Source organism: Cuculus canorus, chromosome 8, assembly GCF_017976375.1.
Source record: "Cuculus canorus isolate bCucCan1 chromosome 8, bCucCan1.pri, whole genome shotgun sequence".
In the NCBI taxonomy this organism is placed as follows: Eukaryota; Metazoa; Chordata; class Aves; order Cuculiformes; family Cuculidae; genus Cuculus; species Cuculus canorus.
The window spans coordinates 459,629-479,663 of NC_071408.1; the positions used below are offsets into that span (position 1 = coordinate 459,629).

Below are 20,035 nucleotides of genomic sequence, written 5' to 3' on the forward strand. Positions count from 1 at the left end.
CAAGACAAAGAAATTGTTGCACCACCTTTGACTGTCATACACTGGTTTGCTCTTGCGTTATCATTGATTATGCACACTGCTACCCCACTGACTTCAGACTCCAAAGTACCACAGAGACCAGCTCAGCGACCTCACTTCAGTCATGTTTTAACAGTGAAAGACACATAAACCTCCTAACGCCTGATCCCACGAGTCTCAAGAGCCTCACCTCCCACCCTACCAGAGCACTCAACGCTTTCCTAGGTGCTGTCTGCTTTCTACAAATCTTCTGGATTCCGGGTCTTCTTTACCAGCAAGACACATCAAATACAAGTCAGACCTTCACGTGACAGTGACATGTGAGAATGGGGGTGGAAGTCATGGTCACAAACCATGAAAACCATCGTCGAGACAAACAATTCAGCCCCATTGCAGCAAACTGATATGATCAGCCCTTCCCCTCACATTCTGTTTCAAAACTTCATTGTTTTCTATAAAAACCTAGGTATCAGTCCTAACTCAGCAAAGGAAAAGACTGTCATTTCAAGACATTGGTGGCTTGAACTGTTTTTATCAAGCTACGGGAGGGCTGACAGGAAGCCTGCCGCCAACCATACTGCAGCCAGAAGCACCACACGCTCAGCAACCTCAGCCCGAGAACACCAGCATCATAGCGTTATATATTCAGCGTACAAGTCTACATTGCTTAGTAACCAGTTCCTCTATGAGCTTTATTAAGACAAGTCACTTATACAGGACACAGCCAATAGACTTGATCAGTAGTGTAAACGAAGCATCGCTTGAGTGGAGATGACTGTAGGTAACCAGGAGCTCTTCGGATCTCTGCATTTATCTTCTTCCCCACAGACGCAGCTCATGGCCCCACTTGGAGCCGTGTCAATGACAAAGCCTCTCCCCACATACCAGCGCAGTCAGAGCTAACAGGAGTGCTAAGGTAGATGGAGACACACTGCAAGATCTTAAAGTTTGGCAGTTCTGTCCGTAGTAATCTAGCAAAACTGCTTGCCAAAGCACCCGTGTCACTAAACGACTGTTAGAGGAAAATTGCTCTTAAAAGTGACTGGATTAAAAGGACTTTATTTTTTCTACAAAAATGCATTGTAAATTCGTAGACATAACTAGAAGAAAATCTACAGCAACTCAGCTGAGGACGTGTGAGATGCAGCTGGAAGCCTGACCATCCCATCCCCACAGAACCACGCAAACATCTCGGAAGATTAAGATTTACTCAGAGGTACTCAGCGTATGGGATGCAGGAAAATGCGTCTGTCCCTATAAAACATGCAAAAGCAGCAAAAGGCAGACCTAAAACAAATACGTAGATCTGCTTACAATGTGCCGTTGGGCTTGGCAGTTTACTTTCTCCTATTTCACTTTTTAGAAAGAGGGATTTGTCTGTGACGACACGAGAGGGAGGACGACGAGACTGCGGGAGCTTTGCAAATTAAATAAATCTCAAGAACTGGAATTCAAACTTCATACAAAAGGCAAGAAACTATTAAACCAACACATAACACCCCTTTAAGTAACACATATGTAAAGGGGACTATCAAAGAGCCCCTCCCCAGCTTTCCATCAGGGAGTGCAGAGACAGGATGAGGAGAACGGTTTTCAGCTGAAAGAGGGGAGATCGAGATGAGATCTTAGGGAGAAATACCTTCCTGGGAGGGCTGAGAGGCCCTGGCTCAGGTTGCCCAGAGAAGTGGGGGATGCTCCATCCCTGGAGGGGTTCAAGGCCAGGTTGGATGGGGCTTGGAGCCCCTGATCCAGTGGGAAGTGTCCCTGCCTGTGGCAGAGGGTGGAACTGGACGGGCTTTGAGGTCCCTTCTAACCCAAATCGTTCTATGATTCTTTGATAACTCTTTGCATCAAAATCCTTGCACATGAGCTGGAAAAGCCTGTTTGCTCACTGTCCATTCTCATGCATCACTGTCAATAACCTGGCTCCTCTCTGCATCAGTTTCCAGACAGTGGTTTCTGAGAAGGATGCTCCTATAACAAACGCACACATTAAAATTTCCCATCAGAAATAAAGCCAGTGGTCGCTTGCTCTCTAAACATGAGCTTCTTGGAGAAGCCGGCTATTTCAGTCTTCTTTTTTTCACCTTCTCTGCACAAAATATTCTTCTAACTTCACTTGAACAAGCGGTCCTGTAACTTATAAAGATCTCTCTCGCCCACAGAAGACCAGATGTCTAGTTTCAGCTTTCCTCAGTCAGAACAAAACCACAGAGGGGGCCGTTGGTTTCAATGCTAACATGTCAAGAGTTTCATGCATTAGCCTGTTGTTTACACAAACAGCTTCCTTTAAACAAGCCATGTTTTACAAGATTATGAAGTATTTATTTCAGAGAGGTCTAAAGAATCCCTTGAGTAACTATGACAGAGAAAGTATCACCACAGAAAGCATAAGGCTAACGATAACACAAGTTAATTAGTTAAAGATCAAGTAATTCTGCAGCAAAGCAATGGTATAAATAAGGGCATGGAGTCAATTGTATGGATGTTTGTTTACTTCTACAATGCCTTTGCTTTGAGTCCTAACTACAAACCTACACCATTCATTATTTGGAAAAAAAACCCAAAGACCTAAAACACAAATACTTTCCTTTGGGTTTGTTATTTTAAGGAAAAAAGGGTCAATGTGCCTAGGAAGAGCTCGTTGTGTAAGCATGCAGGCAATTCTCATCTCGCGCCAAGTTCCATTAGGGGCAGCATTTGTGGAAATGCAAACCACAGAGCTTTGCCTGAAGAAAAATTTTACCACAGCAGAACTTACCCTCGCGCTACAGGCTCTAAATGCACACGTCTACAAGAGTTAAGGTTCCCATTTCCAGTGTCGAATACGCTTAGCAGGGACTGAGCCTTCCAGGATAGACGAACCACCGGGCACAGCTCCCCTTCCCACACACCCCAGCTGCTGCACTTTAGGTCTATCTTTAAGAAAAGTACAGCATTTTGAGATGAGTCCAATACTGTTTCTTTCCCTGCTTTCTGAAGCCTGGGCTCACTCGCCCCTCAAGGGAGACGGCAAGGACCAGCTGCCCCCCCAGGCTGTGGGGTAGGTGCCGACACTCCACAGACATCCCCAGACCACGAGCATCTCCCGGTGCCCTCCCCGGGATCCTGTCCCGTGGGGTCTCACAACTGAACCTTCTCTTTCCGGACACTCAACAGTCAAAACACAAAGCTTTGCCAAAGACTCCAAATCCATCTGCTCCAGACACCGCTCCTCCTCTAGAAAGCAAAGACTATTTTTCCTCCTCCAGCCACTTCCTTCTGACCCTGTCTGGCCTGTTATCAAAGGAAAAACTTCCCCCACCAAACCCCCAAATCTTTACTTTGCCAGGAGCTCTTTCTCCTAATCCCAACACTTTCACTTTTTGTCTGCCTCTAAGAAAGCTGCATCTCTTCAAACCCCTATCTTTCTACAAAGAAAATACAGGAGACAAGATGTCTCTAGGAAGCGATTACCCTCTCCTCAGATAATTCCCACGCAATAATTTCTCATGATCAAGGTCATCACAGATCAGATCCTTGCAATCATCAGCTGTCGGCCTCCTCTGCACAAGCAGCATGAAGTACAACATCCCAACGGCCCCATGGATCCAGACCACAAAACCCAGGAAGAGCAATCTGGAATGCAAGAGTCTGCCGTTCACTTGCCGTGATTTCATGACTCAGAAAATACCTCTTGCAAATATAAGTGTCCTCATTCACTCCACGGGGTGCTAATTTTTTAAGAAAATGGTCTGGGGATTAAAAAAAAGAAAATCAACAGTCAACACTGAAATGAGGACAACTGCCAGCTTAGAGACACCGTTTGTTAAGGTTAATTAAACCCAGACAGGCAGAGTTCTACTAGGTTCATATATTATGGCTAACATACATTATGTGTTCCTAACATATATTATGTGCTGTGTACATATATTTTCAGCTGTGTTCATAAACACTTACATGAATAGCGTTAATTTGTTACCCACACGGAATGACAGAATGCTTGGGATGAACCCGGCATGGTTGACCCGCAGAAGGAAATACTTGGATTGTGGTAGGGTGTCTAAGTGATATTCAAAGCTGTCAAATGCCAGAAATGCTCACCTGTGCTTCCCTATGCCCCTGTAATTTCCAATATACCACGTAACACAGCACTCGCTGCCACAAAGGGACCAATACTGGACTGCAACGCATTATTTCCATAGTTACAACTCTAAAAAAACTACAGGCCTTTTAATGCAGCGGAGGGGTTAGGCATAAGCAGTGATCTTGGATCTGTTCTGACAATCAAAGGTGAATGCGTTTTAATATTAAGGCTACTCCTTGCAATGGAATACAGGGGTTCGTAGCAGCAGGCGTATAAACAGCACTTGAACAGATAAAATACAGAATGAGCTCAATTGTGTCAAAGTTCCCTAACAGAAATCCCACCAAAAATAAACTACTTAAGAGCAAAGGAGATTTGGGGGTGGAGGAACATGAGTCAGTAGAAGGGCTTCTAAAAGCAGAAAGTGGTTTTAAAAGCATGAAAAGAGAAAAGCTGCTCCAATGAGTAATAAATACTGAATTCCCATCTCAGACAGGAAGAAAACTATTTGTATTTTGTGAATGACTGAAAGGAACTGAATGTGGAACTGCCTCGGCTTTAAACTGAGTTATAATTGTGAAAATACAAATATCTAAATAAGTTTTTATATGGAAAGACATAAGAAATAGAATTGAAACAATCTAGACTGTAAAGATATTAGAAGAGCATAGAGTTCGAATAGCTTTACTTACTTATTAAAACAAACCAAAATCAATTCCAGAAAAGCAAGGATATAAATTATCCTCTCTCACTCGAGGCACAAAAAACCCTCTATAAAATGAATTAAAGTATGAAATCAAAACTAAAGGATTAAATAAATGTATCTCTATCCAGGCGAGGAAAGAGAAGGAAATAAGTCTGAAGAAATGTCTTTATAAAAATCGTAACAAGAAAGCGCCTGCGCAAGCTAAATGCACGCCAAGTCAAAGAAATCAGTGTTTCTCCCCTCCCTGCCCCAAGCATAGCACAGACACCCAGGGAAGGCAGAGTTAACCGATTCTACGGAAGAATTATTTTGTCATCAACCTACAATTAAATTTACGCTGCTCCGAGATCCAGATAAGAAGGAACAGTGAAATAAATGTTATCTCAGCTCTCCCTCACAAGCCATTCTCCGCGGTGTTAGGGGGTCAGTAACGAGAAAGGTGTGGCAGCTCAGCGAGAGCCTTTGCAGCCCAGGCTTTGTCTGCAGAGCTTTTTCCTGATCTTCTTTCTACCAGAAACATGGCATGTTCACAACCAACAAGTTTTTCAGAATGACACCTTTCCTTCCTCAAGCTGACAGCTTTACTAGAAATTAAAATATTCTTAGATTTCTCAAGCTGTAAATAATAATTCCATACTGAGTATAAATCCTTTTACCTTCCAGCTTTGCATGTGCTGATTTTCAGACTGGTTTCAAAGTACTCAGCTCCACCAGTGGTTTGACGACAGCATACGTGCACCAAAAGCACTTCCACTACACGCCAACCTGGCCCAGGCTGCTCCTGCAAAGACCTGCAGCACCCCGGGCATGAGCTCTGCTCCTCCAACCCACTGCCCACTCCTCTGTCCTCACTGCAGTCGAGAGCAGAAAGCATGCGACCCGCGTCCAGGAGTCTCCACAGCTCGCCAAAGCTCAGGGCAGAGCCAAAGGGGGCCGATCTGCCAAGGTTCAACATCCTTTCATTACCAAAGACGATGAGTGAGTCGATGCAGTAGGGTTTTTTTTACAGTCGAAAGCCAATGAAGCAGTGTCTGAGCTGTTCCATCACCGTGAGACCAACTGGAAAATATTTATCCACTTGTTCTTTTTATTTTCCTTTTCTTTTTAAATCCCACTTCCCTCTTCAAGTTGCCCGAAACCCAACCAAACTTCTTCCGGGACGTAATCAGTTCCTGAAGAAGGGAACTGCCCTCCCCTAGGCTTATAAAGATCAGCAACAAACTCCACCAGTCGCTCCACAAACCCACACAGACAACCCAGCCTCTCCACTTCCAGAAAGAACTGCAGAGATGAAGGAAAACACAAGAGGCCAGGCAAGTGTTGGTAGGAAAATAATCTTTTAACTTAAAAGTTGCTAATTTGCAAGTATCTGAGAGGAAAATGGAAATACTTCTAGTGAAGCGAGCTTGTGGAAAGCATGCCTCCAGGTTCTTCCAGTTGAACCTCGGAGCGCAGAAAAGGTCCTCTTGGGTTTGGGTCACAGTGACAAGAACTTTTCTACAAACAGATGTTTCCTGAGAGACTTTTGATCAAGCTTTTCGCAATTAAACTCTTTGCATACTTAAGAGAAGCCCCGTGTCTCACACCTTCTCTGAGCCAGTAAAATGCCTGAGCACTTTTACCACACAGACTTCAGTCGCCTGAGGATTCCCAAATTCTGCCATTCTTGGACAGGAAAATGGAATCCATGTTCTTGGATCTTTTCTTGAACAGCAGACAGGGCTACAGGCATGGGAAGATATCTTCTGCCCTCCCAAGACCCCAAACTGTCAGTGGACAATTCGGTGACCCCCAATGAACCGGAATTGTGTGGTACTTGGAAGGAGAACAGGAGATTCAATCACTTCTGAGCACCTAGACTGTGGCTGAAGAACACAACAAACTTGGGAGTATTTCTCTCACCCCTTTTGTCTCCAAGTTACCTCCCTCAGACCTGAGATCTTAACCCCAGGAGCTCACAAGGATCACCACTGCTTTATCAGGTCTCAGCCTGCAGCACTGTGCGGGGCAGGAGACTCTACCCAGCAGCTCCTGCGAACTCTGGCTGGCTCTTCTTTAAGGAAAAATAAACCCTATGATAAGCAGTCATTTGTCCGCTGGCTGTATGTGCTACATGGCAGCATGTCTCGTGGGGGAACGAGTTGTCTTCAGCCTCAGCTGTCGTCTACCTGAAGATCAGAGGCTGGACCTTTGAGAAGGCAAAGGCTGAAAGAAACTCTATGGAGGTATCCATCCAAGCAAGACCTCTGTGGTCCTACAACAGCAGCCCAAGCAGGACCTGGCTGTTCCAGGTGATGTTGTGGGTGACTGCATCAACTTTGTTTCCCCAAACCCCTTCCCCACTACGATCTCCTCAAGAGTTTGAGTTTTGATCTGAAGCCCTGCTGTTTTTCATTCGGTTCCTGAACAGTGTCTCTCTCTGCAAAACCAGTTTGAGCAGCCTCAGACAGAGGCTTATCCACCCCGAAAGAGCCAAAAAGGTCTGTCACTGTCCCATAACTGATACGCAGTATTTACCGAGTGGTGGCTTCTCACAAACAATCCTTTTCCTTTTGTTTACTTTTCACACTACTAAAAGCAAAGCATCCCAATAACCCAGTCAGGTGAGAACACTTAGGAATGATGAGAGAACCCTTTGGGATCAAAGTGCACCAGTAAAGAGGAAAAGAAGGAACTACAGCGTGATCTGCCCCTCACACTGCAAGATTTTGACCCCAAATCCTTGTATCACACAGCATACTTCCCCAACACAGCCTGCTGACGTGCGTCGGTGGGCAGAAGAGATCAGGCAGGAAAGCTGTCCTGGGCACTCAATAGCAACGCAGCCTCCCAGGAGGTCTCAGCAGCAGTGGGAGCCTGCAGCAGCAGTCTTATTAGAAACACAAATGATTAGAAGAGAGCAAAAAAAAAAAAACAAAAGGAAAGTCTTATCCCTTCATTTTTTCCAACATATTCCATGCAATTTAACAAAGCATCACCAAGCCAAATTCCAACTGAGCGAGGTCTAGGAGCGACGTAAGTCAGAGACTGTATGGAACTAGGCTGAACAAAGGACACAGTCCTTCCCAGCTATTTCTTCTTTTCGACTGTTTGTTTTTGTTTTAAGCAACGTGACAGCTTCCTGCAGCAAACACAAGCCTGTCAGGACACTCCACTGTGACACAGAGACCGAGCAGCCCCGTAGCCAGAGTATCATCTTTTACTACCACCATTACTATTAAAGTGAGCTTTTTTTGCACACTGACAACTTCTCCAGCAATCTGAACTGAATCCAGAGGTTATCAGGCTTTTCATATGATAACCTGGAGGACTCTGGAAAGAGCAGAGGTTTTGAGGAAAAGAAAGCTTGTCTTTATTAGAAATTTAAACTTCAGAGTTTTTTGCAAAGCAGCACCAGTGATTTAGTTCAGGCTGGGCAGCCCACTGGAAGTCAGAGGGAAGACTGAAAGAACAGCAGGCAAATTTCTCCCCTTTTCCCCTTCCCCCCTCCCACTTTATGAGCGTTGTTCTCAGCAGGGCAGATTTAAATGGAATCTCAGACTGGCATCTTGCTGACCTCAATCCCTACTGGCTAAACCCCTGCAACACTGCTGTCCTTGGCATCTCCCCGAGAGCAGACATCAACGTATCTGTGTGATTACACAACTGTGAAGCCGGTCTGAGGAACCACATCGGTTCCAACTGCCTTAAAGGCCGTTTAAAAAGAAAACTTTATTTTTCTCGCTCCCCCTCACACTTCATTTACAGTATTAAGTTTGATATCTCAATCGGGGCACTACAATGCCGCAGAGGCTGCTGTGCTTGCAGGACGGCTTCCATCCCACGCACAGGGTGCATTTGAGAGCAAAATCCTATTGCTTCAACCTGATGATCCTTGTTTTAAGGGAACCTCCAAGTTTTTAACACACCAAAACATCTCACTCCACTTCTTTACCAGGAAAAGCCCTTTATCCATCACGTCTTTAAAATTAAGACAGAATTTCAGAGAGCTGTCTATTTCATGTTAATAAAAGCAAGTTAAAAACTAATTAGAACAACCACTGTATTTTCGGAAGAATGTCTCACTAGAGTCACCTGTTACACAAACAGAAGCAGAACAAAACAAAAACAAGATTGTTACCTGTACTCAGATCAATGGGATCATTGTCTGTCTTCCCTTCCTTTACTGACTCACTGCCAGGCTCCTCTTTTCGACTCATTATCTTTGAAAAGCCACTCGAGAGAGAGGAGAAAATGCTACGGATGAAATACCCCTGATGTTCAGAGTCCACTGAATGCACAGCTTGCAGGGATGGCTTTGCACTCCTGTTTCCATCGTGTGGCACGGGTTCAGACAGAGAGCGGTTGAAGGGAACCCGAAACGGTCTAGTCCTTGCCTGGAAAAGCGTCTCTGTTGGGTCTTCGTGGAGATCATCAGCACTGGTAGCATCCACACTTGCAGAATTCTCAGCAAGACCTGTATCATCGCATTCCCCTTTCAGGCTGCACAAGCGCTCCCTTTTGCTTATCCTCCAGAGAAGCCGAGGATGTGCCTGCCACCTGTACGCTCCAAGAGGTTTCTCTGGCTCAGAACTCATGTGTTTATTCACCTTCTTGCCTTTCATTTGGTGGTACCAATGGTAGTCCCCCAAGGCAGCAGTGCCAGCATCTTGTTCCGACAACGATCTTCTGAAGGACCTGGGAGAAAGGCTGTAGTGCTTTTTGAAAGCACTCATTTTCCAGTCCTTGACTTTCAGCTCTTCACTTACATTCCTTGATGCTTAAGAACCATAGAGCTGTAGTTCCTCGCTCACCATTTTATTGTCCCAGTCATTTTATTCACCGCTGTGACTGCCAGACAGCGGAGCTTCTTCTTGAAGAGCTTGAACATCAATCCCAGAACCAGGTATTTCTACATCTCAGCAAGAAGGACATGCCCTCACCTCTGGCAAGCTGACTTCTAAACGGCATATGAAGCCTTGCTAAGCTTGTTGCCGTTTCCTGCGCTGTCACATTTCTGCACCAGGCTTTCAGGAAATGACTAAAAGAGCCCAGCCATGAAAACCCACAGTGGTGCTCTGCGCCAATCACACTTCGCCTTTTTCAGTCTACATTAAAGATTTGGTTAAAAAAAAAAAAAAAAAAAAAGCATGTGAAAGTATTTCACTCGAGTCACAAAGTCTCAGAAAAGCCTTGAAAATTGCAATACTCAACTGAAAGTCATGCACGTTACGTTCTTCAGTGAAGCAGTAAAGTATATAGCTATACAGAGAGTTAAATAAAAAAGTAATGTACAACATAAAGACGATTCTTAGAGTTCATATTTACCACAGGTAGCTCATACCACTCAAGAATAGCTCAGAGTTGCCTTTTAAGGAGAGGTAAAATAGGCATGTTCATCAGAAGCGAGTGCTGGAAGCCCCTGAGATGAAGGCAACGGGAAGGAATGGAGTAAGAAATGCTGCAACTTGATGTAGCGAGAGTGTGAATACACCAAAGGGAAATAAGTAAAGGGGAGGAGAAAAGGGACCGAGAGGGTGGGTGGGACTTCACCAAACACAGACCAGAGCACAGGGAAGGTTTTGAGGCATGACACTCTGGCATACGGAACAGGGCAGCAGGCAGATTTTCCCTTTCCCTCCCCTTTCCCTCCTTCTTTTTAAACAACAGAATAGGGCTTTATTTTTATAAATCTACTTGGAATAAGTGAGATGGAAAAAATAGTCCTATCTGTTTAACCAAGAGGAAAAAAAACCCCTTGCCTTCTCTACAATTTAAGAAACAGCTGACTATTTTAAAATCTCATAAAGAAAATATCCGCTGGTGAACTCAGCTCATGCTTGCCAAGTTTTAGACCAGAACACTTAAATCTCAAGTCTACTCAAATCCCTGAAAATAGGGGGTTTATAATGGAAATGCTGACAGACCCTTGGCAATCAAGTGACAATGAAAACTCCTTCTCTGGTTAAATACAATGATAGTCTTTATTGGCAGACCAATAAAGCCCAACTCTCCCACTATGGGATCTCACCTTTAAGATGGGCTGCATTTGTCAGCCAAAGTACATTCCTGACGGCTGGAGATGTAGAAAGCATCTTACTTTTGTGTCGATATGGAAAAGGGCACCACTGCTCTCCAGAACAGGGATGGAGTCACCCAGAGGTCCCCATAACGCAGAGAAATAATTTCCTGATGCGGTGGCAAGTTACACTCTTCAATGAGAGGCAACAGCAGTGTCTGAAGTTGCCACGTTCAAGAAGCTGCAGCAAATGACCTGACGCAGGAACAGATCAGACACTGTAATGCAAATTCTGCATCAAAAGTACGGATGCTGACTCGCGTACTCTGTAGGAAGTCCCGCTGCTCAGAGCACGAATTTTAAATAGCAAAATGTGTCTAAAGGACAGCTCTGCTACTATTTCCATCCACAGCGATTATCTCCTCAAGGAGGCACGAGGAACAGAGATGCAAGTATTCCCACCGTGAAAGTTACAGAATTCACAGAATCATGGAATGGTTTGGGTTGGAAGGGGCCTCAAAGCCCCTCCAGTTCCACCCCCTGCCATGGGCAGGGACACCTCCCACTGGATCAGGGGCTCCAAGCCCCATCCAATCTGGCCTGGGACACCTCCAGGGATGGGGCAGCCACCACAGCACTGGGCAACCTGGGCCAGGGCCTCCCAGCCCTCAGAGGAAAATATTTCCTTCTGATACCTTAATCTCCCCTCTTTCAGCTTAAAACCATCCCTCCTCATCCTGTCCCTGTACTTGCTGATCAAGAGCCCCTTCCCAGCTTTCCCGGAGCCCCTTTCAGAACTGGAAGCTGCTCTAAGGTCTCCCTGGAGCCTTCTCTTCTCTAGGTTGAACAATCCTATCTCAGGCTGGTGCTCCAGCCCTTGGATGATCTTCCGTTTCTTGACCACAGGGGTTATGGATCACCCTTTGGTGCAGCCTGCCTGGTCCCGTGGGATTGCATGAGTTCCTGTAAGAAATCCCTGACTTGACCCTCATCTACTGTCCTCCTTGATCCCTTTCACTGAGAACAGAGGCCTGACAGTCCTCATTTCAGAAGGCTGAGGCAAACATAGCATTGAGTATCACAACCTCACCAGGATCTGCTGTAACTGGATCACCCACTCCTTCCAGTAACGTGTCCTCAATCTCCTTTTGAGCTGTTTACTACAACTGTGGCAGTGCTGCTTTGAATGAATGCTTTAAGTTAGCCAGTCTGGTAAAAGGGACTCTATGGAACCTCAGAAATAAGTATGAACACATTGGACAGATAACGATGTGGTTCGACCTACTGGCACAAGCCACAATCGGCAGAGAAAACTGAGAATGTGAGGTAGGTTTCTGGTCAAGCTCGGCAAGCCTCGCTTGTACAAGTTTCCGTTAGCACATCTACATCTGCTTTTGGTTTGGAAGCAGAGAAGGGCAGGAGAGGACAGCAAACGGAGACAAACAGCGCAGCAGCTGAAGCAGCCCCCCTCAGGATTGGCTTGCTGGAGGTTTCTAGAACACTTTTTAACTCCCGTGGAAACCCAATGACCAAGCTGAGCACTCACCTGAACCACGTTTTGAGACAGCATTTTGAAAGCACTTAACTACCTTATCAGAGGACTCGGTGTGACCAACTGGAATGACTCAATTCAAGATAATATGACACCAGCTGTGTCAATGGTATTCTGAAGCAGGAATTTAGCACAACAGCACTTTGTACAGAAAGAAACTTCAGGCAAGACACTGGTGTTGGCATGAGGACAGAGATGTTCACCACGACACTGCTCTCACCCTAGTTCTCTTTTTCACCACCATCCTGTGGACACTGGACTGTAGGGAAATACCATTTCATCTCCTTCCCAGTGCAGCTTGCCTTAAATCAGGTGTTGACGTACCCAGACCGCCCATTTCAGCAAGGGAACGCACAGAAGATTAACTGTGTCTCAAGTTACAACATGAACCAACGTGCAAAACCAGTTATGGGTGAACTTCTACTCAAAGATATTTTTATTGGTGCGGCCAGGGACTTGACCACAGCTCAGTACAGAATTATCAGTACAGAAAAAGACAGGGTTCAATAAGCACGCAACACGAAGCCCAGCAACATCAAAGTCACAGCTTAGTTTAAGTTTGTACCATGCTAAGAAGGGTCTTCAGTTTTGACTTTTGATTTCACTTGTGATTTCATGTTACCACTGCTCAGACAAATGCATTTTGTGATCAAAGCACACAGCTCCCCAGCTGCCTTCACTTAGCTGTGATTCCAGTGTGTTCTGCAGAGGGTAAAACTCTCTTTCTCAAAATGCTTCCAAAACGGCACACAAGGCTTATGTGTTTACTGACATAAAATCACTGATACACAAGTTTGCTTAGTCTACGAGCAAGAACATCCTTTTAAACTGCTAGCTCAAAAACTTCAGCCTGGGCTTTCAGTCAAACTGGACTCTCTCTTCCTTAAACACATCATTGGGAGCAAAGATGCTGCCCAGACAAAGCCTTTGTCTGTACTGATCCAATGCCACCCAGTGAAAATGGATCTCGCTTGGCTCCAGCATTTCTTGTGCACATATAGCACGCAAAAAAGTAATTTGTGTAAACTTTCTCCCTGATTCGCAGTTTAGTTACTCGTGTGCAAACTCGAGCCCGTTCAGAGCAGCAGTTTATCCAAGGAAGCACTCACACGGTCTCGCTGTCACAAAGAAATCAGCTTCAAGTGGCAACTGCTAATATTGGTGACGCGAGATCCCCGACTGCGCAGAGCCACCCACTCAGCTCCCAGCAGGTAAAGTCATTCCAGTGAAAGAAAGGAGCCTGTCAATTAACCTGAGAAAACCTGGAATACTGTCACTAATACCTCCTGTGTTTAATACCTACTGCATAAAAACGTGATCCTCAGCTGGCACGTGTTCCTCAGAAGAAGGCTTTTCGGTACTGTTTGCAGTTCATTGTGCCAAATCACTCATTTAGCTTTTTCAGAAAATTACTATTTTCTCCCTAACAATCCAGTCATTTAATCATCTGACTTGACATGTTTAACAGCATATATTTCACCACGCTGAGATAGTCAAGTAATTTATGCACAAAATGCAGATTGGCTGTGTTGGAATGGAACTATGTTTCAGCTTTAGGATTATATTGGCAAAACAATCTTTAACTTTACAACAACATTTCACAGGAGAAGTACACAAGCAGCATTTCATTTTCACCGAGCAGACGAAGACAATCCTTTGGCAACAGCCTCCCGTGTGGGCAGTCTGCTCTCCACCATTCAGCTTTCCAAAAACCAACCCAGCTCTGCTGCACGAAGCTGCAGAAATTCCTCAGCGTATCTGTTGTTTAATAAAAACTATCAACCAATTTAAATAAAAAGCAACACCACGTAAGCCAAACGCATCATTGCCAAGCAGCTGGGGGGAGAGCCTGTCTCTGATGATAAAAAATAACGTTTCATGCTCACTTGCTCTCTGAAAGCTGTCTAGGGCTTGACTAGAGGCACTACAATGAGTAACATTTTGGTTATTTTTTAGCATAGCTGATATCCAGAAAAAGATGAATTGAAACTTCCCGTGGCATTAGTTTTTTAGAAACTTCCATTTTACATTAGTTTTGGACCAAGCACAAACTTACCAGCTTCTCATTTTCTAAAACATTTGCCAAGACATAGAGGGGGAGGGAGAAAAGAGTAGGAAGTTAAAAAAATAAGCCCCAAACTCCATACAGCCACCAAAACCCAGGACAAACCCCGCATGTTTATTCACCACACTTGGGTTTGCAACTAAGTCCTCTCCTCTAAATCATAAAGACAGCAGGTTAAGAAGTGCCACTTCCAAGAAGATTCCAGGCTTAGTCCCCAACTACCAGCCACCAAATGAGTTCTTTAACATGCAGAGAAGTAAAACAACTTCCACCCTGGTTTCTCTAGGGAGGATGCAGAAGCGATGCAGGCAGGCAAGGAGCCTCAGTTTTGTAGTCTCTCTTTCCTTACTTCCCTTCCCCTTCCAAACCAGCCCAACGCTTGCCACAGAGGCAGTTCATGGAGGAGTAATCAATGTATAGAGCAGGTACCATCACAGAAGTCTTCCAATCGACCCCGCTTGGAATGAGGCTAAGCAGCACACAAGATGATGGTTCCTTCCCTTTAAATTACAGACTTCACAAAATATTAAGTTTTGTTTATGCAAGGCTAAGTAATTAATGATCTAACATCCACTTCCCATCTCCTATCGTCGAGATGCATCTGTTTCCCCCCTGCAACATTTCCTGCAGGTGGATATCACTTCTCCTCATCCCAGCACAGACCAGCGCACCTGACTCACTCCACCGCTTTGGATTTAGTGCATGAAGTTACGCAGAGGATAAATGAAATAGCACCTTAAAAATCACTGTGTTTAGGATTAGAGGCGCTGGAAGAGCAAGGCTTGCTGGAGCGTGGAATCACACGGGTGGAACACAGACAACTCACCGAGCCCAGATCAGAGCTCCTGGGAGCAAAATTCCCCCGTGTGTCTCTGTCACGCTTTCCGCTGGCAACGGCGCAGCAGTGACCCGACAGACAGCACACCTCTCCCAGATAAATCAGCAAGGGATGCTGGTTTTGCTATGACTATGCAGAGAATGAAATGCGTCTATGAACAAGCTAAATGGTGATGCCAGCACATTTAAATGCCAGGGCGCACCTCATTTTCCTGGTCTGAGATCTCCACACCAAGGCACATTGCGATAGTCACACTGCCACTGCCCTGCGTTTCCAAGCCCTTTACCTTTCCCTGCAGCCAAAGCTGCTGTCACGCAGACGACTCAACCCTGCATTTGGGGTTCTCTGCTTTCTGAAGGCTGGCACTGAACAACTCCTCGGGATTTCTGCCCCCTAATTCCACGGCAAAACACCACCTGCAATTTCTCTGCCGATACAAACTCCCTACTTGAATGTCTCCAGGCTTCATTTTTCCATGCTGTTGCTGTGATCACCATGAGAAACTGCCACAGCCCTGTCAATTGAGCAGAGCAGGGAGAGATAATATAAATTTATGACATGCTGAGTTCTGGATGGGTGCCAGGAAAAGTTAGCAAGAAAATCCCATTTCAATACATCGCGAATAAACCTGCGGAACAGCGATGCCAGATTTTAATTTCACTAGCAATCTTTCGTTGTTGTTGTCGACAAAACACAGCTCGTGCCAAGTTTCAAGGGCTATAAAAACATACACGTAGAAGCCAGCCAAGCGCGCGGTGGCTGAGCGAGCCCACACACGGCTGTGAGCAACGCCACCCCGAGCCAGACGAGCCTTTCAGCAACATGCACCGGCGCAAATAAACAAATGCATGACCTGCAGGTAAACACTGGCAATGACTTTGTAGCATGGGAAGTCATAACAGCAAAAAGACCCATCTGCAGTGAGTGGCGGCCCTTGCCTCAGATCTGTGAAGAGATTTCCAGGTTTCCATACAGCAGACAAGCCCTCCGCCTGGTCCAGCTGCTCCCACAGGTTCGGCTCCTCTGTGGGCTTTCCACCATGCAGAGCTGTGAAACCACCAACATGCACAGGGGGCTCAAGCTGAGAGGAAACCCCATGGAGCAACACATCACCAACTTCAGCCCCTGAAGACAGACAAGTGCACTGACCGACTGCACTGACTACTTCTGCAAGGCCATCCTTCAACTGTATAAACAAAGAAACCCAGAGCAGCGGTTGCTGCCCCATCCCTGGGGGGGTTCAAGGCCAGGTGGGTTGGAGCTCGGAGCTCCTGATCCAGTGGGAGGTGTCCCTGCCCATGGTAGGGCGGTTGCAACTGGATGGGCTTTGAGGTCCCTTCCAACACGAACCATTCTATTATTGCACGATCCTAAGCCTTTACCCCCACCCTGACATGCATTTATTCACGACGACAGGTTGGTCTTGGTGCCATCTGAAATATCACACGGAAGTTACTGATTTAAGTTTTTAATTATGTTATTTTTCAACTGGCAAAATTAGCTTTCTGTCACCTGACTCCTTTTCCAACTGAAGTGGGTTTGATTTTTGTGGAGAGAGGACAAAAAAATAAAGCATTAGTCCTGCAATCTTAAAGCAGGGCTTTGCCAGTAGAACTCAGTTTTATCGCTAGATGTGATTCCTGTGTGCACCAAACCAACTGCAGCTTAAAGATTACTAAAAGATGAAAATCGGTCTTAGTATATGGGCACGTTCATGGATAAACACCTCAAAACCTGCCTTGGTAACCGTACCCAAATAGCAGGTGCGTATATTCCAACTTTCCAGCCTTTCTTTTCATGTAACTGTACAGGAGCGCATCCTGAGTGCCAACTGCTGCAAATATAAGACAACCAACCAGGAGGAAGAATTCATAAATCCAGAAGTATTTTAAGCAGGGAAATTCCTTGGGCGTTGGGCCAATTCTCATGCAGCTCACCTCATAACCCCTCCAGAACATCAAATTAATATTGGCAAATTAAGGTGCAACAATTGACAATAATTGAGTGATGTGTAGGAATTTAATATTAAACCTTCATCTAAACGGAGAAATGGATCACAGAGAGAAAGGATGAAACACGTCAGTATCTCAAAATGCCAATGAAAGCTTGCAAATAAACATTTAGTACCAGCTTGGAAAGAGGGTTTATGTAATATTGCCATTGCTGTAGAGGTAACTACCACAGATCACACGGAGAAAAGAGTAAAACAACCAAAGAGAAGGGAAAAAAAAGAGATGAGGAGGAGAAAAAAACCCCAGTTATTAAATTCTAATGACCTTCTAACCAAAGGAGTTCTTTCTCCACATGCTGCCTGTTGGGAACAATCTTGAACCAGTGCAAATGCCAGAAGTTGGGGACAGTGATGAAGCGCTGAAATGCAGACGCACCTTCTGCCAGCCCGAGCCCGGCGCCAGGGCTGGAGCAGATTTCACAACTGGCAACAGCAGAGCCAAAAGATGAAGCAAGGTGACCTGCAGGCACCAAAACAGCAACAAGGCGGGGAGAAAGAAAGGAGCACACCCTCTTTATTAAATCTGCATTTGTAATTTAAAGAATGATTAGAGATGTCCAGCAGAGGACACTACTTCTGATAACACTGTGTGACCTCCGAGAGATGAACCTGCGCATCCTAACATCGAGCCTGAAATGAGAACATAAATGAACCCCATGGAAAGTTAATACTCAAACGTGCCCGATGGTAACACAAACAGAAGTAGCGCCCTCAAAAAGAGAAAGATACAGAACAATTTCAAACTTTGAAGAGAGAGGAAAGGGAGAGGGAGAGAGGGGAGAAAGAGAACTGCTGTCAGAGGCTATTTAGGGAACAAATTAGTAACCTATGCATACATTTTCTCACTACGGGACAAAAAGAGCTGGACATCGTGAAAAAGGATTTGCACAAAGTATGAGTGGTTGCACCGGGCCGAGTCCCCAGCTGTCAGTGCTGCCCTTCCGAGGGCTGCTGTCTGCGCCACCAGGCAGGGCGGCTGAAGCCCAGACCTCCCAATAACTGCACGCAGCAGCCACTCACGACACGAGCACCTCATTTCTTCTGTGTCTTTCCATTCATTATTACTGTACCAGAAACTACCTATGTTTCAAGTTCCAAAATGACTTTTTTTTGTTTCATTACACGCGAATACCAGCTTAACCAGCTGACAGAACTGCCTGTTTCTGAGGTCAATCGTTTCCGAATTGAGCATGCAAAGTCCCATTTGTACGTCTGTGCAAGTGGCACTCAAGCCGACAGCCCCTGGTCAGCAATCCCTTTAAAAAAATAGTCTCAATTATTTCCATTGCAAATGGAAATTTTAGCCAAAAGGTTCAACAGGACCAGGAAAAACCCACACAAAACAACAAACCCTGAACTGCGTGCTCTTGCTTAGAGCAAAATCCTCTCCAGTTGACATTTCTTAAATGCTACTTATTTAAACCCTCAGATAGTTTTACACAAGTCTCTTCAGGGTGCTAAAACCATCGCACTCTCGAAGAAACCAGCTTTCAGAGAGAAGCCACTAATTGCCCACAAACTAATTGCCCTGCCAGGACCCACTGTGGCCAAGGCAGTGGGACGCGGCAGTTTCAGGAACGATACTTCTATACCACCCTCTCCTGACGTGCAGCTGTGGCCCAAAACATTCTTTGATGAAAACATCCCTCTTCAAGGCCTTCGCATTTACTCGCTTCACCAGCAACAGGGAACACAAGCTGTTATTTGCTGCTTTTACCTTGGCCACCCTAGCGCTGTCAGTAACCGTGCTCCGTCCTCACCCGGCGGTGCAGAACTGCTGTGAACAATAAAGCCCGGCTTTGAAATCGTATTTGGAAGTTTCAAACCAACCTGCCAACAAGCCAAAAGTATTTGCTCCAAATATAAAACATGAAGCCACGTTGGGTTTTATAAATACATAAGCAACCACCGAAGCTAGACTAAATTAATGAACACGTGTATTCCAATTCCAATAGACAGGCCGGCACTCATATGGCTTTACTTAGTGACTTATTGTAATCTATGCCTTATAAAAAGCTTTTACACATATGAAACACACATATACCAGTGAGACACAAAATCGGGATGTAATCAAATCTCCACAGTTTTATGTACAAATCCCTCAGGGCTTCAAGCTGCAAAACCGAATGTGAATCATTGCATCTATTTTCTAATAAAGACCATGTGGCTCAGGAGTTGAGTACGCGAGTTTAAGAGGTCTGCAGCATATTTTTGAAGTATTTGTACTTCAAATAAGCAAACCAGTGAAGCAGAGATAAACACGCACACACATCAGTGACCTTGTTTAAACAATGCACCAATTATTGCGATAACCCTGGCTGCCAAATCCAAAAATAGCCTTTAAGGAGAAAACAATGGAGTTTGAGTAGGAGACAGGCTTCTCATATTTACAGTTTACCTAATTATCTAAATGAATGTGCAATTTGGCCTCTCTCCCCCTGTCGGGCTGCATGACCGCCTCCCCAGCCGGAGCCAAGGGAGATCTGCCGTTACTGGAAGCGCAGTGTGATCCGGCACATTTGATGCTCCAAGCGCCCTTGGTGCTGTTTCAAAGCTTGCATCACAGCTCGGGTATGCGCGTGCTCTGTTTCTCCCAGACAGCCCCGGCCTGACACCAGGCAGATAGGCACCGCGCACTGAGTCACGGCCACAGCAACGGGGATTTAGCGTCATTTTTAAGTTGTTTTTAAAATGCCACTGGACTTGGGGGGGTAAGAAAAAAAAAAAATCCAGTTCAAACGCAATCTGAGTTTCTGACTTCAGGTGCCCAAGAAGGAAATG

The 20,035-nt window shown here is 45.3% G+C and overlaps 1 protein-coding gene across 8 annotated transcripts in view; it reads right to left on the reverse strand.

Annotated features, from left to right (window-relative positions):
* RASAL2 (RAS protein activator like 2) overlaps positions 1 to 20,035 on the reverse strand; it is a 184,712-nt gene that overhangs the window by 115,135 nt on the left and 49,542 nt on the right. For 2 of the 8 annotated variants that reach the window (XM_054072686.1, XM_054072684.1), the window contains exon 1: positions 8,911 to 9,778. The exons of 5 other annotated variants lie outside the window; for them this stretch is intronic. In XM_054072686.1, the coding sequence (XP_053928661.1) occupies positions 8,911 to 9,505 (595 nt within the window). In that variant the 5' untranslated portion in view covers positions 9,506 to 9,778. Of the gene's footprint in view, positions 1 to 8,910; positions 9,779 to 20,035 lie in introns of those variants that run through there. One more of the 8 variants, XM_054072685.1, reaches the window with a different exon arrangement.